We start from the raw sequence: 16,235 nt of genomic DNA on the forward strand, positions 1-16,235 counted from the left end.
CTCAAGCAGACACTAACCGGTCTAACCGCCGACTCCTTTGTGTGAGTAGTGTATCACTGATCGTGATAGATTATATGTTGTGGTTAACCGCCGACTCCTTTGTGTGAGTAGTGTATCACTGATCGTGATAGATTATATGTTGTGGTTAACCGCCGACTCCTTTGTGTGAGTAGATTTCAGTTACCCCAATATTGACTGGGTAAGTGAAACATCAGGGCATGCTAGAGAGATAAAGTTCCTGGATGGAATAAAAGACAGTTTTATGGAGCAATTGGTTTAGGAGCTGATGAGAGAGGGATCAATTTCAGATCTAATTCTCAGTGGAGTCATACAATGTTAATACTCTGTCATGAGCTCAATTATTTTAAGAATTTAAAATCCCCCAGAAAAAGATTTGTGCTTCAAAGGAGACCATTTTCAAAAGGACTTAAGTGCAGAAATAATTTAAAAATCAATTTGGGGTTTTATGAGTGAAAACGTGTGCATGATTTTGCGTATGCTTTTATGTTTGTGGTAAGTAGGCGTTCTTGGGGGGATGTGGGGAAAAGATTTACACACATCCATTTGATGTTCAAAAGCATGCATGTAAATCCCTACAAGCAAAGCTGCGCCTGTATGTTGCATAGGGTTCCAAGCACATAAGCTTAGTTTCAAAGCAGAATCATGCACAAAAAACCTGCTTTGAAAATTCTAGCTGCAGTCTGCGAGTAGAAAGTACCCACAGACTGATTGTTTGCAAATTACTCTCCCTGGCTGCAGCCAGGATTCAAGTCTCAACGATTTGGCGTCACTGCTCACAAGTTTCAAATTTGTGCCAGTTGAGCCCAATTTGGTGTTTCTTGCTGTATGTTCAGTATATATCTATGTATTTTTATGTGCTTGTTAGGCTGGTAGTCTGACTTTTGACCTGTATTTATTGATTTTTTACCTGTCTTTTTTGAATACAAAAATTTGTACAAAGCGGTTTACAGTTCTAGTAGCAGCAGGTGTGCAAAGATCAACTGCAGCTTTACAAAAATAGTGTATGACAAAGTAGCAGCAATTAAAAATAGAAGCAATTAAAATTTCATTTTGGCGTTAAAAAGGTTCTCAACAAAATACTAAGTTCTGCAAACAACATAGTGAAAAATGGTTGTGAACGAATTTGGAAAAATAAATAACATTCAATAAAAATATTTGTTTGAAGCTGCATGTTTCAGACAAACGAGATGATGCCAGTAGTGACCCATAATCTCTCAGTCTCTCTGTGTTTTAGGTTTGGCATTAAACAGAAGAGCCAGGATTTTATTTGCTTCCTGAAATGAGAGTGATACTGTATTTCTTGGAGCTCTTTGGGTGGGAGCATCAGAGGGCAGGTGCGACTCCCGAGCAGGGCTCCAGGGGCTATCCGGGAAACTAGAGACGGGTTAGCCTGACTTCAGTGCCAGGAAAAATAGTGGAAAGTGTTCTAAACATCAAAATCACAGAACATATAGAAAGACATGGTTTAATGGAATAAAGTCAGCATGGCTTTACCCAGGGCAAGTTTTGCCTCACAAATCTGCTTCAATTTTTTGAAGGCGTTAATAAACATGTGGATAAAGGTGAACCGGTAGATGTAGTATACTTGGATTTTCAGAAGGCGTTTGACAAAGTTCCTCATGAGAGGCTTCTAGGAAAAGTAAAAAGTCATGGGATAGGTGGCGATGTCCTTTCGTGGATTGCAAACTGGCTAAAAGACAGGAAACAGAGAGTAGGATTAAATGGACAATTTTCTCAGTGGAAGGGAGTGGACAGTGGAGTGCCTCAGGGATCTGTATTGGGACCCTTACTTTTCAATATATTTATAAATGATCTGGAAAGAAATACGACGAGTGAGATAATCAAATTTGCAGATGACACAAAACTGTTCAGAGTAGTTAAATCACAAGCAGATTGTGATAAATTGCAGGAAGACCTTGCGAGACTGGAAAATTGGGCATCCAGATGGCAGATGAAATTTAATGTGGATAAGTGCAAGGTGATGCATATAGGGAAAAATAACCCATGCTATAATTACACAATGTTGGGTTCCATATTAGGTGCTACAACCCATGAAAGAGATCTAGGCGTCATAGTGGATAACACATTGAAATCGTCGGTTCAGTGTGCTGCGGCAGTCAAAAAAGCAAACAGAATGTTGGGAATTATTAGAAAGGGAATGGTGAATAAAACGGAAAATGTCATAATGCCTCTGTATCGCTCCATGGTGAGACCGCACCTTGAATACTGTGTACAATTCTGGTCGCCGCATCCCTATGAGGAAAGACTAAAGAGGTTAGGACTTTTCAGCTTGGAGAAGAGACTGCTGAGGGGGGATATGATAGAGATGTTTAAAATCATGAGAGGTCTAGAACGGGTAGATGTGAATCGGTTATTTACTCTTTCGGATAGTAGAAAGACTAGGGGGCACTCCATGAAGTTAGCATGGGACACATTTAAAACTAATCGGAGAAAGTTCTTTTTTACTCAACGCACAATTAAACTCTGGAATTTGTTGCCAGAGGATGTGGTTAGTGCAGTTAGTATAGCGGTATTTAAAAAAGGATTGGATAAGTTCTTGGAGGAGAAGTCCATTACCTGTTATTAAGTTCACTTAGAGAATAGCTACTGCCATTAGCAATGGTAACATGGAATAGACTTAGTTTTTGGGTACTTGCCAGGTTCTTATGGCCTGGATTGGCCACTGTTGGAAACAGGATGCTGGGCTTGATGGACCCTTGGTCTGACCCAGTATGGCATTTTCTTATGTTCTTATGGGTTCCTTTTCTTTTTGTTGTCTTGGTTTTTTTTGAAGACTGAATTGACATGTAGGATCAGAGTGATCTAGAATAGGGGTGGGCGATTCCAGTCCTCAAGGGCTGCAAACCAGTCGGGTTTTCAGGATATCCCTAATGAATATACATGAAATAAATTTGCATACGACTGAGACAGAGTGCATACAAATCTCTCGTTCATTAGGGATATCCTGAAAACCCGACTGGTTTGCAGCCCTTGAGGACTGGAATTGCCCACCACTGCTCTTGAAAGCATGTATACAGCTAGCCTTTCCTTCAGATATATAGGCCTATCTCCTCTTAGAGCCTTGAACATCAGTGTCAGCATTTTACATTTCATTCTATATGGTGTTGGTAAGCAGTGTAGTTTTTGAAGGACTGATGAGTTGTGGTCATACGTTTGCATCCTTCTGTCAGTTGTGCTGCAGAGTTTTGTATCAACTGAAGTTTGTAGAGAGCCTTATCTGTTAGACCCTTGTACAGTGTGTTGTGGTAATCAGTCATGTGGTTACTGTGGCATGAACCACTCTGAATAGGTACTTCCAGGTAAGAGTTCAAGTGGACCTTGCCTCTGCTGGTCAGCAATGGCTAGCATTATGATCCTCATTCTATTAGAATAGTGGCCCTGATAATCCTTTAACTCAGTGGTTAAAATTGTGGCATGGGATGGTTCATGGTGGGAGAGGCAGAAGGGGATCATGAAATATATAGCTTAATTGCAGTACATTGTACTGGAGTAAAACAAAACTATTTAACCTTTTTTTGTGAGGTAGGGTAAGGGCTAAAAGTGTTAGAGAAGAATAAGGTGATGAGACATACAATTTAAGAAACACTACTTTTAGGAGTGATGTGAATCCAGCAAGGAGTCTAATTTATTGCATACTCTGGTTAATGGGGATTTCTATAGTATGGGATCTGCTTATGTGAGGGGGATTGGCACTGATGTATTCTTGACACAGGAACAATCCTCAACGAATAGGAGAAAGTGTGAGGCAAATTATTTTTTTTCATTTTGACTTTTATTTCATTCTTGTGGAGATGTTGTAAAATCCTTGCTGTAACAACAGACATTAAATTTACCTTGGTCCATACGGATGGTTTGGTGATAAAGAAAGGCAGCTTAGTTAGGGGCTGAAGGATCATAGATGTTGTAAATTTAGTACGACAGGGGGATGCTGTTTCGGTTGTGTATTGTGTTTTATTAGCTTATGTTTTGTCATATTACATCATAGTCTTTTTTTAGGGTTATGTCTTTATGAAAATGTCCTTGTATGTAAATAAATAATTTTCTGACATCTGAGGGGTAGATATTCAAAAGCCATTTAGATGGATACCTCACAAGTTATCCATCTAAATGGTTTATACGGCATATTTAGTTTCTTATCCTCCTAAATTATAGCCAGATATGTTGCTATCCGGCTATAATTTAGCCGCATATAAAAGGGACGTTCCAGGGACGGGTCCCATTATCTGGTTAACTTAGCCAAATACTGGGTATATCCGGCTAAGCTGCTCAGAAGCAGGTCTAAAGTTATCCAGCCTCGTGTGGCTGGATAACTCGATACTTACTTCGATGCCTACCCTCCCAACAGCACATGTATGTACCCCTCCACCTTGGAGGTCCCCAAAAGCTGGCCCGAACTTTAAAATTAAGAAAAGTATAAAAGTTTCATCTGATTGCTGGCACGGGCTTCCCTGCCCCCCTCTTTCCTCCCCGTTAAAAATGCTTTAATTGTCCCTCCTTGGCCCCCCCTCCCCCCCCAGTCATCCTCCCTCACTCTTCCTTCTCAGCAATCCCGGCCACTTGTAGCATAACATTGGCGTAGATAATAACGCTGGAAGCATAGTTTATGCTAAATGGTACACGTTCAGCATTATTACCTATGTAACGCTGGAAGCATTACTTAAGTAATAGCCAGCGTTACGCTACAAGCAGCCAAGATTGCTGAGAAGAGAGATCCCAGCACAGAGGAGACAGTTTTGGAGGTAGCGGGTGCATGGGAGGGTATCAGCAAGGGGTAAGGGAGAGGGGATGACTGGGGGGAAGGACAGTTAAAGTATTTTTAACAGAGATAGAGGAGGGAATGGAGAGGCCCATGCCAGTGGTGATCATTGGATGAAACTTTTAAACTTTTCAAATTTGTAAGGTTTGGGCCAGTCTGTGGGGAGGTGGGACATATATGTGGTGTTTTGGGGGGGGGGGGGGGGGGCGGTAGGCATCAGGCCTGGAGGCCCATGAATTATTTTTTTTTCCTAAGAGGCACTACTTACTCAGATATCTCACTACTTACCCAGATATCTCACAGTTTTAGTCTTCACCACTTCCTCCAGAAGGAATGCCCTTCCGGAAGAAGTGGTAAAGACTAAAACTGTGAAGGATTTCAAAGGGGTATGGGTTAAAAATTGTGGATTCCTAAAAGGCTAAAGGATGGGAATAAAGAAAAAAGCTTTGCCGGCACGGAGCGGCAGTTATTATCCTTAAGAGAAACATGGGGGTAACCTGCACAGAGCGGTAGTTACTACCTTGGGAAGCTTGCTGGGCAGACTAGATGGACCATTTTGGTCTTTTTCTGTTGTCATTACTATGTAAGTAGCGAGTTATCTGTCCACATGAGGCCAGATAACTTTAGGCCTAATCGGCTATATTCAATCACTGGCCAAATAGGGTTGAAGTTATATGGTTTATATGTAGCTGGATAACTTGAAACAAGTATGTTTAGTGAGATGTTTAACCCACTGAATATACAAGACAAGTTACCTGGCTAACCTTAGCCGGATAACTAGTCCACTAACCAGCTTACTGAATATGGACCCCTGAGTGTAAATAGCTGTGAGCTATATGTAGTAATGATGAATAAATCTAAAGTAAAGCACATTAGAGTTTAATGTTTTAGAAAACACTTCCAGCTTAGCATCTTCCCCCATTTTAAGCGCAAGTAGATTGAGGCATTGCCTTTCTGTTAATCTAACTTCCATGCAGACATCACTCTGGTGCATAACAAGTGTGGCTATAACACAGACAATAAAGTGTGTGCTCAGGAGAAAACGCTCTTAAAAACCGGGATATGACCCTAATAAAATGTTTTAAAATAAAGAGTACAAAGACAATGTGATAAAAAGGAGTGAGGTCCAGGAATAAGACTGAAAGATGAAGCAATAAAGTCAGAATACGGGCACATTGATATTTTGAGGAATTTAGAATACTACTGCTTTAACAAGATATTCAACGTTTAGCTACTGAGGGGTTAATTCCAGATGCTAAACTTTGCTTAATATCTCTGACTAATTTGACCAATGATAGTTACTACAATGTGTTAGTTCTTGGGTATGCAAGTGTTCTCATATAATTTGAGATCTTCTTGTTCTCCTCTCCAGAATTGTCAACAGAACACTTATGTGGTTATACAATTGCTTTTCCATGATTTATTAATGCTAAACAGTATCCTTCCCTTAACCCAAATTAAACCCTTCTGTTTGCAGATTACGATGTGGGATCTGGCCAGCGGAAAGCTCTTACGATCAATAACAGATGCCCACCCTCCGGGGACAGCAATTTTGCACATCAAGGTACTAAAAGGAAAATATCCTTTGTCATTAATCAAAGTGTATGTGGTGAGACAGTCTTCTAAGTTTATATTCAATATATTTGTAGGCTTAAATCTCTACTTTTAATTGGGAGTACTTTGATTCTCTGGCCTATACTATGATACAGCAAACAAACATTTTTTTTTCTCTTTTTCCCCAAACTAACTCCAAGAAAAATATCACTGGAGACTTAGAAATCAGATTTAGGTAACCTATTCCATTAACCCCACTAGGGAATGCAAGATATTTAGAAGTATTGTTTCTACTGTCTATAAGGCTTCTGACCTGCTTTAATGAATACATGCAGAGAAACACAGATAAAAATGAAGTTTGTTTCAGCTGTTTAAAATTTTTATGCAGGCAAAAATGTTGAAAAAATAGTTGTATATAAGTGCATCTGAAAGATGCTGAAATGAGAATATTTTTGTCTGCATGTTACAAATAGAAAACAAAATGGGTCAAGAAGGTTAAATGAAAAGAAATGAAAAGCCAAAGGCTTTCTCATGTTTTAAGAAAGTGGATGCATTGAGTTTTGTCTACAAATGCTAATACTAGACAGTGAAAGAAGTAGTACATCTGGAAAGATCCTGGCCTTGAGTCAGTTTAAACAAAGGCTATGGAGGCAAAAACTCATAATAAAAACTTTAAAAAATATATCCAAAGCAGAAAGCCTGCGAGGGAGTAGGTTGGACCTTTGTATGTAACATCATATATGTGAGTGAGAGAGAGCCTGTGTGGATGGGGAAGGGGAGGAGAGAAGTTAGACTGTTGGGCCCCTGTCCCCCAATCCACAACAGTCTGTGGGTGACTGGAAATCAAAAGATCCCAGTTATGGAAAGCTGGAGATTTTTAATGCTATTATTTTTAATTTTGGGATATTATTTCATGTGTCTACTGTTTGAAATACTTGGTGTTTGGGAAATATTAGAAAAATTTGAGTCATTTTAATTATTGGATGTTCATTGGCTGTTTATTATTTTTATATATCGACATTCGATCTGAGATATGCCTGCTTGACATATTTATTCTTTTTATTAGTATAGTTAAGAACATGCCATACTGGGTCAGACCAAGGGTCCATCAAGCCCAGCATCCTGTTTCCAACAGTGGCCAAACCAGGTCATAAGAACCTGGCAAGTACCCACAAACTAAGTCTATTCCGCGCTACTGTTGCTAGTAATAGCAGTGGCTATTTTCTAAGTCAACTTAATTAATAGCAGGTAATGGACTTCTCCTCCAAGAACTTATCCAATCCTTTTTTAAACACAGCTACACTAACTGCACTAACCACATCCTCTGGCAACAAATTCCAGAGTTTAATTGTGCGTTGAGTGAAAAGGAACTTTTTCCGATTAGTTTTAAATGTGCCACAAGCTAACTTCATGGAGTGCACCCTAGTTTTTCTATTATCCGAAAGAGTAAATAACTGATTCACATCTACCCGTTCTAGACCTCTCATGGTTTTAAACACCTCTATCATATCCCCACTCAGCCGTCTCTTCTCCAAGCTGAAAAGTCCTAACCTCTTTAGCCTTTCCTCATAGGGGAGCTGTTCCATTCCCTTTATCATTTTGGTCGCCCTTCTCTGTACCTTCTCCATCGCAACTATATCTTTTTTGAGATGCAGTGACCAGAATTGTACACAGTATTCAAGGTGTGGTCTCACCATGGAGCGATACAGAGGCATTATGTCATTTACCCTTTTATTCACCATTCCCTTTCTAATAATTCCCAACATTCTGTTTGCATTTTTGACTGCCGCAGCACACTGAACCGACGATTTCAATGTGTTATCCACTATGACGCCTAGATCTTTCTTGGATGCTAGCTCCTAATATGGAACCTAACATTTTGTAACTATAGCATGGGTTATTTTTCCCTATATGCATCACCTTGCACTTATCCACATTAAATTTCATCTGCCATTTGGATGCCCAATTTTCCAGGCTCAGAAGGTCTTCCTGCAATTTATCACAATCTGCTTGTGATTTAACTACTCTGAACAATTTTGTATCATCTGCAAATTTGATTACCTCACTCGTATTTCTTTCCAGATCATTTATAAATATATTGAAAAGTACGGATCCCAATACAGATCCCTGAGGCACTCCACTGCCCACTCCCTTCCACTGAGAAAATTGTCCATTTAATCCTACTCTGTTTCCTGTCTGTTAGCCAGTTTGTAATCCATGAAAGGACATCACCACCTATCCCTTGACTTTTTCTTTTCCTCCCATGAGGAACTTTGTCAAACACCTTCTGAAAATCCAAATATACTGCATCTACCGGTTCACGTTTAACTCCTTCAAAAAAGTGAAGCAGATTTGTGAGGCAAGACTTGCCTTGGGTAAAGCCATTCTGACCTTGTTCCATTAAACCATGTCTTTCTATATGTTCTGTGATTTTGATATTTAGAACACTTTTCACTATTTTTCCTGGTACTGAAGGCAGGCTAACCAGTCTGTAGTTTCCCGGATTGCCCCTGGAGCCCTTTTTAAATATTGGGGTTACATTAGCTACCCTCTAGTCTTCAGGTACAATGGATAGGTTACAAATTTTTACTAATAGGGTCTGAAATTTCATTTTTTGGTTCCTTCAAAACCCTGGGGTGTATACCATCCAGTCCAGGTGATTTACTACTCTTCAGTTTGTCAATCAGGCCTACCACATCTTCTAGGTTCACCGTGATTTGGTTCAGTCTATCTGAATCATTACCCATGAAAACCTTCTCTGATACGGGTAGTTCCCAAACATCCTCTTCAATAAACACTGAAGCAAAAAAAAACATTTAATCTTTCCGCGATGGCCTTATCTTCTCTAATTGCCCCTTAAACCCCTCGATCATCTAATGGTCCAACTGACTCCCTCATAGGCTTTCTGCTTTTGATATATTTAAAAACGTTTTACTGTAAGTTTTTGCCTCTACGGCCAACTTCTATTCAAATTCTCTCTTAGCCTGTCTTATCAATGTCTTACATTTAACTTGCCAACGTTTATGCATTATCCTATTTTCTTCTGTTGGATCCTTCTTCCAATGTTTGAATGAAGATCTTTTTGCTAAAATAGCTTCTTTCACCTCCCCTTTTAAAAGTATGAATGATGTTTTATGGCTCTTGACTTTATTACTTAATGTTTTAATGAGGAATAATGATGTTTCTCTTTTTCTATTGTTGCACTGCATAGAGCAATCAGATTTGCTGTGCTTTCCAGTGCATATGTGTGAGCAAGAGTGAGTTTGCCAGTGAGCATGCATGTAAGTGAGAGAGAACGAGCATGCCAGTGAGCTTATCTGTGAGGATAAGCTCACTGGCATGCCATGTAGCTCACTGGCATGCCATGTAGACGCCTCTCCCCTCACCCCTAACTGTGAAGCACTCCTTACCACCCTGGGTGCTATGGGCTTTAAACAAATCATAGAAAAACCTACCCATAAAGCAGGACACACTCTGGACCTCATCTTCATCAATTCTAATATATCTTATAAAAATGATCCTATCTGTACCACAATTCCCTGGTCAGACCATTCAATAATTACAACCACACTCATGACTCAAGAAAGCCCTAAACCTCCTCAACCACCTTCCACCATCCAATTTAGGAAAACCTGCACTTCTGACACACTCAGTGATCATCTCACCAAAGAACTCCCCAATCTGGACACCACTAGCCCAGATGCAGCCTTCCTCTCTTGGCACAATATTACTGAGGCAATAGCAAATAAATTATGTCCTAAAACGGTGAAAATAATCAACTCAATACAGAAGAAGAAACAACCCTGGTTCTCCCCAGAACTCAAGCAGATGAAACAAAATCTCAGACACAAAGAATACGAATGGCGCAAGATCCCCAACTCCACTAATTTATCTGATTACAAACGCACCCTCCACAACTACAGGATCACCATCTTAAAGACAAAAAGAGACTTCTATGCCCACAGAATACACGACCTTCAATTTGATGCCAGGACCCTATTCTCTTACGTCTCCCAACTCACAAAATCACCTACACCCACCATTCCAGACGACCAAGCACAAACCAAAGCAGACGAATTAGCACTCTACTTTCAGAAAAAAACTGCAGACACATTAGCACGCCTACCGAACAATGCAACTCCAACCTCCATAATTTTCAATTCCAGGACTTATATTGGGGCCATCCTTGATTCCTTTGAACCTACAACACCACTGGAAATCGAATCTATACTTAAGAAACTAAAACCATCAAACCACCCAACAGATCACATTCCAACTAAACTACTGCTTCTCATCCCGAATACTATTTCCAGAGCATTGGCCAACATTATAAATTGCTCACTTGCCCAAGGAATCTACCCGGACAGGCTGAAAACCGCATCCCTCAAACCTCTCCTGAAGAAACCTAACCTCGACACAAGTGAACCCTCCAACTTCCGCCCCATATCTAACCTCCCTTTTTTAGCAAAAATCATGGAGAAAGTTGTTAATACACAACTTTCTGTATACCTGGAAGAGCACAATATCTTTCACCCATCCCAATATGGCTTTCGTAAAGCAGCTAGTACAGAAACCCTACTTATCTCCCTAGCCGATCACATCCTCATGGGCCTAGACAAAGGTCAATCTTTTATCCTAGTCTTTCTGGACATTTCATCCGCATTTGACACAGTGAACCACGCCATCCTACTAAATCGCCTAGCAGAAATCGGATTAACAGGATCTGCACACAGCTGGTTTAACTCCTTTCTAAGTAACAGAAGCTTCAAAGTAAAAATCAATAACAACGAATCCCCAGATGTCAAATCAACATTAGGAGTACCACAAGGCTCTTCCTTGTCACCCACACTATTCAATATATACCTCCTGCCCCTCTGTCAACTGCTTACGGACCTAAAATTAAAATTCTATCTCTATGCAGATGACGTACAGATTCTGATTCCCATTACAGAATCTCTCCCTAAATCTCTCGCCTTTTGGGAAATCTGCCTCAAATCTATAAACAGTCTGCTCACCAACTTGAATCTAGTTCTGAATGCAAATAAGACTGAACTCCTAATCATCTCCTCGGACCACTCGGCCTTAATCAATCCACCAGCAGGCAACACCCAGATCACGCAAGTAAGGGACCTTGGAGTAATCATTGATAACCGTCTGAATCTTAAGAAAGCCATCAATAACACTACCAAGGACTGCTTTTATAAATTACAAGTCATGAAAAGGCTCAAACCCCTCCTCCACTTCCAAGATTTCAGGACAGTGCTCCAAGTCACACTCTTTTCCAAAACAGATTACTGTAACTCTCTTCTCCTCGGGCTCCCTACTTCATCTATCAAACCATTACAGATGCTCCAAAATGCTGCGGCAAGAATCCTGACTAATACCAACAGAGGAACACACATCACTCCCATACTACAGAACCTGCACTGGCTGCCAATCAAATATAGAATATTACACAAGGCTCTCACTATAATCCACAAAGTCATTCACAACCAACAACAACTAGACCTCCAGATTCCCCTTAAATTATACTCATCAGACAGACCGATTCGAGAAGCATATAAAGGCACCCTGCAACCCCCTACAACGAAATCTACTCGCCTATCATCTACCAAAGAACGAACCTTCTCTACAGCTGGCCCAACCATCTGGAACAAGATGCCCACAGAACTCAGATTAGAACCATGCCCGTTTACCTTCCGCAAAAAACTTAAGACATGGCTCTTCATCCAGGCCTTCACTTAACCTACAGTTCCAGCAATTCCTCACTAATTCAGACACTGACTCCTACCTAAACTCTCTGACAAGTGTAGCCTATACACTTATGCCTCTTCTCATCATATTATTGTATTATCTAATTTGTTCAGTTATGCCTTCTATCGCTCCGGCTATCCTAGCCCTCCAGGTTAATACCCCTTGTTATATGTAACTTTCATTTCTTGTTATATGGTTGACTTTGTTATTCCCCTCATGTTATCTGTAAACCGATCTGATATGAATTTTCTTTCATGAAGGTCGGTATATAAAAATGTTAAATAAATAAATAAATAAATATTTAAATCCCTGAACATATGTATAAGCAAAAGCCAGTCAATGAATGTGTGTGAGCCAGAGTTTGTGAGCCAGTCAGCATGTATGTGAGAGAGAATATAAGGAAGTCTAAAGTTCCCAGGTATGGAGAGCAGGGGATAATCGTTTAGCCTTAGTTTTAATTATTTGGTGTTATTTGTTTCTGCTGTTTTGAAATATTTTATTGATGTTTGGAAAATGTAAAAATCCAATATGGTATGTTTTTAATCAGTGGATGTTCTATTCATCAGTTGCTTTAAAATATTTATTCTTTTTATGAGTTTGGTTTTATTATTATGATTGATGGTTTATATATCTTAATTTTATTGTTTAATGTTTAATGAGGAATGGTGATGTTTCTGTTTTTTCCATTGTTGCACTGCATACGGAGTCTGACTTGTTATGGTTTCAAATTCAATTTTTGTCTGCATGTTTCTAGTTATAATTTGTCTCTTTATTCTGTATTTGGTGAGGGTCTATGTTCTGCACATATGACTCAGGTGAGGTATTCTGCTAGCATGTAGTTTTCTGTTTAGGTATCTATAGCAGCTTGGCTTGTTCTGTTCTGTTTTCCTAATATCAAGCGTATTGGTGTTTTAGGGCCTGATGTAATGTTTGCAATGTTGCCTTTTCATAGGTAGAATTGTTACAGTTTGAGTGCTAGCAGTTAGTGCTGTTTTCATATGGGAGACTTACTATATTGTAATTCAGTTTAAGAAAAGCTTTCTGAAGGCCAACATGCTGTACAATAGTTCTAATACCATCTAATACCATGCTACACTATATAGATTTTCTTTTTAGGCCATCATCTATCGATAGCCTTTTTATCCCTCAATAATATTGATTACTAGATGTGATTCCCCTGTTCATTTTCCCCACCCTTTTGTTTCTACTCCCCAGTTCTCCTGTTTTATTTCATTTTCTTGCTGCTGTTAAAGTATAATCAGTTGATTATTACCAATGCTCTTCCTGTCATTCCTCCTCCCTTCTTTAGCCTTTTTTAAGCTGTTCATAGTTCTGTTCAGAATTTTATGTAAAGCCTGTTTGCTAAATTTACAGTTTTATGTAAACCTATGTGATGCTCCTCTAATGTCGGTATATAAAAATTTTCAAATAAATAAATATGAATGCAGTTGTCTTTTTTGCAAAGCTTTCTGATTTGTACTATAGCAGTGCATGTAAATAATATACATGTTGTAAGTGATATTATTACCTTAGAACCCTGAATATTCTTTCATGTAAAAACTGTTACTATAAATGCATATTTTTAAATTATTTGTGAGACGGGTGGGGACAGGCTGTAAGGCTCACTTATGACCCCTAATACCCTTACACCAGCCCTTGCTGTACAAGGAAAAGCAGGATTCCATCTGGAACTGTGCTACCTTGGGTTAGTGGCTTTCCCCAGGGCTTAATTTTCTCTTTTTATAAGCCCAGGGAGCAGTATGAGTCACTTCTTGTGATACCCTTGGGTGAATGTCGGTATATAAAAACAAATAAATAAATAAATAATAAGCAGATGTGTAGGGGGCCCAACCAATTTGCATGGATGAAATGGGGGCTGCAGTCCTACTCACTCTTAGTTTAGAATGTGCTCAACTTCTTAGTTATTTAGGAAGTTATTTATTTTGGAGATATTTTGGTTCAATTCTGTCAGGTTCCAGAGTTAACTAGGCATGCTTTCGGGTGCTGTTGACACTTGTGCTGCAGGGAAAGTGCATTAGTGCATCAGTTACTCCATGGGCTGGTTTAAAAAAAAATCCCCAGGCAGATATTTTCTGGCAGTCTGCCCCTGCTCATAGTAACTCTTATCTCAATTTCATCCTCTATTCACATTAGCCGAATAGACCCGTTTGCAGAACAAACTTGTTTCCTCAACAAAGGTCCTTTGTTTCGCCACAACAGTGGATTTCTCAGGAGGAAATACTTTCACCACATTACCTCCGTACTTCAACTATAAAAAAAGCAGGTAGGTATAAATATCCCTCATTCTTTCTAAAGTTGCCAAACATATTTCAGTGTAACACTGTTGCATCTACCACATCTACCACAGTTTAGCAAAATCCCATTGTTTATCAAATCTTATTACATCCTTTCCTGTATCATAAAATAAAAAATAAATTTGCATTTCAGGGTTTCATAACCACAATAAGATATATTAGTGCTTTATATATTCTTTGACTGCGTATTTTCCAGTGAAATGAAAATGAAGTACGAGACTCAACCAACAAGTGACTGTTTAAATAGAGCAGCTGATGAATGCTGTTATGCAGTCTATCGTTACGTTATTCTAATGATGTCATTTCTAACGTCCGTACCTTCTTATATCAGATATTTACTGGGGATTTCTTGAAAGGGGGAAAAAAGTCCATAATTATTTAAATAAGAAAGCTGATGGACACTACTACGCATTCTGTTACTAAGTTGTTACTTAATCGTTTCTTTCTCTAATGACGTCTCCTCTAACGTTAGTGTCTCCTTGTATCAAAAATATTCTGAGGATTTCTTGAAAGAAAATAAAATGTAGAAGCAGCTGTTCCATATTTCAATATATCCAGAAAACTATAAAACTGCCCCACATTCAATGTTAAGATTGAGACCAATTTGTGTCATAGTTTGCCATGTCTAAATGAAATCTGTTCTTTGCATCGAAGCTATGATGTCACATTTCCTCCTCTTGGACTACGTAACTGCTGAGTAACAGAAAACTTAACTTTCTTCCAGTGTATGGTTCATTTCCAGCCATTGTCTAACCAATGGAGAATCAATTTTACTTGTCCTAATGCAGCTTTCATGTTGGGTTATCTGCATTTTAATCTGGAGCTTTGTTTGCCCAATATATATTTTTTGGCATGGACATAAAATGGCATAGACTACCTGGGTGGTTTCACAATTATAATGTCCCCATAGCTGGTGATTAATGGGTAAAAAAGGATGTTGAAAAGACGTAATCATCAGCACGTTGGCACAGACTATATAATGAGTACATTCAAACTGTCCAAAAATGCTTGGGTTCACTATATTCATAGGGTGATTAATTGTAGGCATTAGTTTGTCTCATAAATTGTGTCCCTGATTGCATGCAAATATCGGCTTCTGCTGAAACATGTCATGAATTCCAAGAACATGCCAGTGTTTGAAAATGATGCTTTGAACCATCTCAGATCTATTAGAATAAGGTGTAATACATATTGGTCTCCTGCTTGCTGATCATGGAGTTGTTTGTAACAATAAGTCTCTATCAGCATATAATCCTCTCTTGTCTGCTTGTTTAATAACTCTCGATAGATAACCTCTAGCTGTAAAGTGAGCTTGCATCATTTGTGCTTGTCTTTTATACTCTTCGGGAGTAGTACACAAACATTTCACTCTCAAAAGTTGTCCTACATGAATATTGGTATGTAAATTACTGGGATGAAAACTTTAAAACTGCAGTAAAGTATTCCTGTCAGTGAGTTTGGTAAAGATGGTTGTAGCAAGTCTTCCCTCATTTTTATACACCAGCACATCTAGAAAAGATATCTGACTTCGATGGTATTGTGTGGTAAACTGCAGTTGACTATTCCTAGTATTAAGCCATGTAGTAAAGGTCTTTAATTCAGCCTCTCTTCCTGAGTATACAAAAAAGTATTCTATAAATCTTACCCACATGTGAATAGGTGACCAATATTGGGAGGTATAAATATGTTTCTTTAAATTGTGCAATATATAGGTTAGCAACCAACAGGGCCATGGTGGCTTCCATAGTGGTGAAGACATTTGGGCAGAAATTTGTAACTTTATAGGGATCACACTATTCTTTGGGCATAAAAAT

The 16,235-nt window shown here is 39.1% G+C and overlaps 1 protein-coding gene across 5 annotated transcripts in view; it reads left to right on the plus strand.

Annotated features, from left to right (window-relative positions):
- VPS8 (VPS8 subunit of CORVET complex) overlaps positions 1–16,235 on the plus strand; it is an 818,099-nt gene that overhangs the window by 112,177 nt on the left and 689,687 nt on the right. For all 5 annotated transcript variants that reach the window (XM_029606199.1, XM_029606197.1, XM_029606196.1 and 2 more), the window contains one exon: positions 6,276–6,362. In XM_029606199.1, the coding sequence (XP_029462059.1) occupies positions 6,276–6,362 (87 nt within the window). The remainder of the gene's footprint in view (positions 1–6,275; positions 6,363–16,235) is intronic.

This window comes from Rhinatrema bivittatum, chromosome 6 (assembly GCF_901001135.1).
Source record: "Rhinatrema bivittatum chromosome 6, aRhiBiv1.1, whole genome shotgun sequence".
NCBI lineage: Eukaryota > Metazoa > Chordata > Amphibia > Gymnophiona > Rhinatrematidae > Rhinatrema > Rhinatrema bivittatum.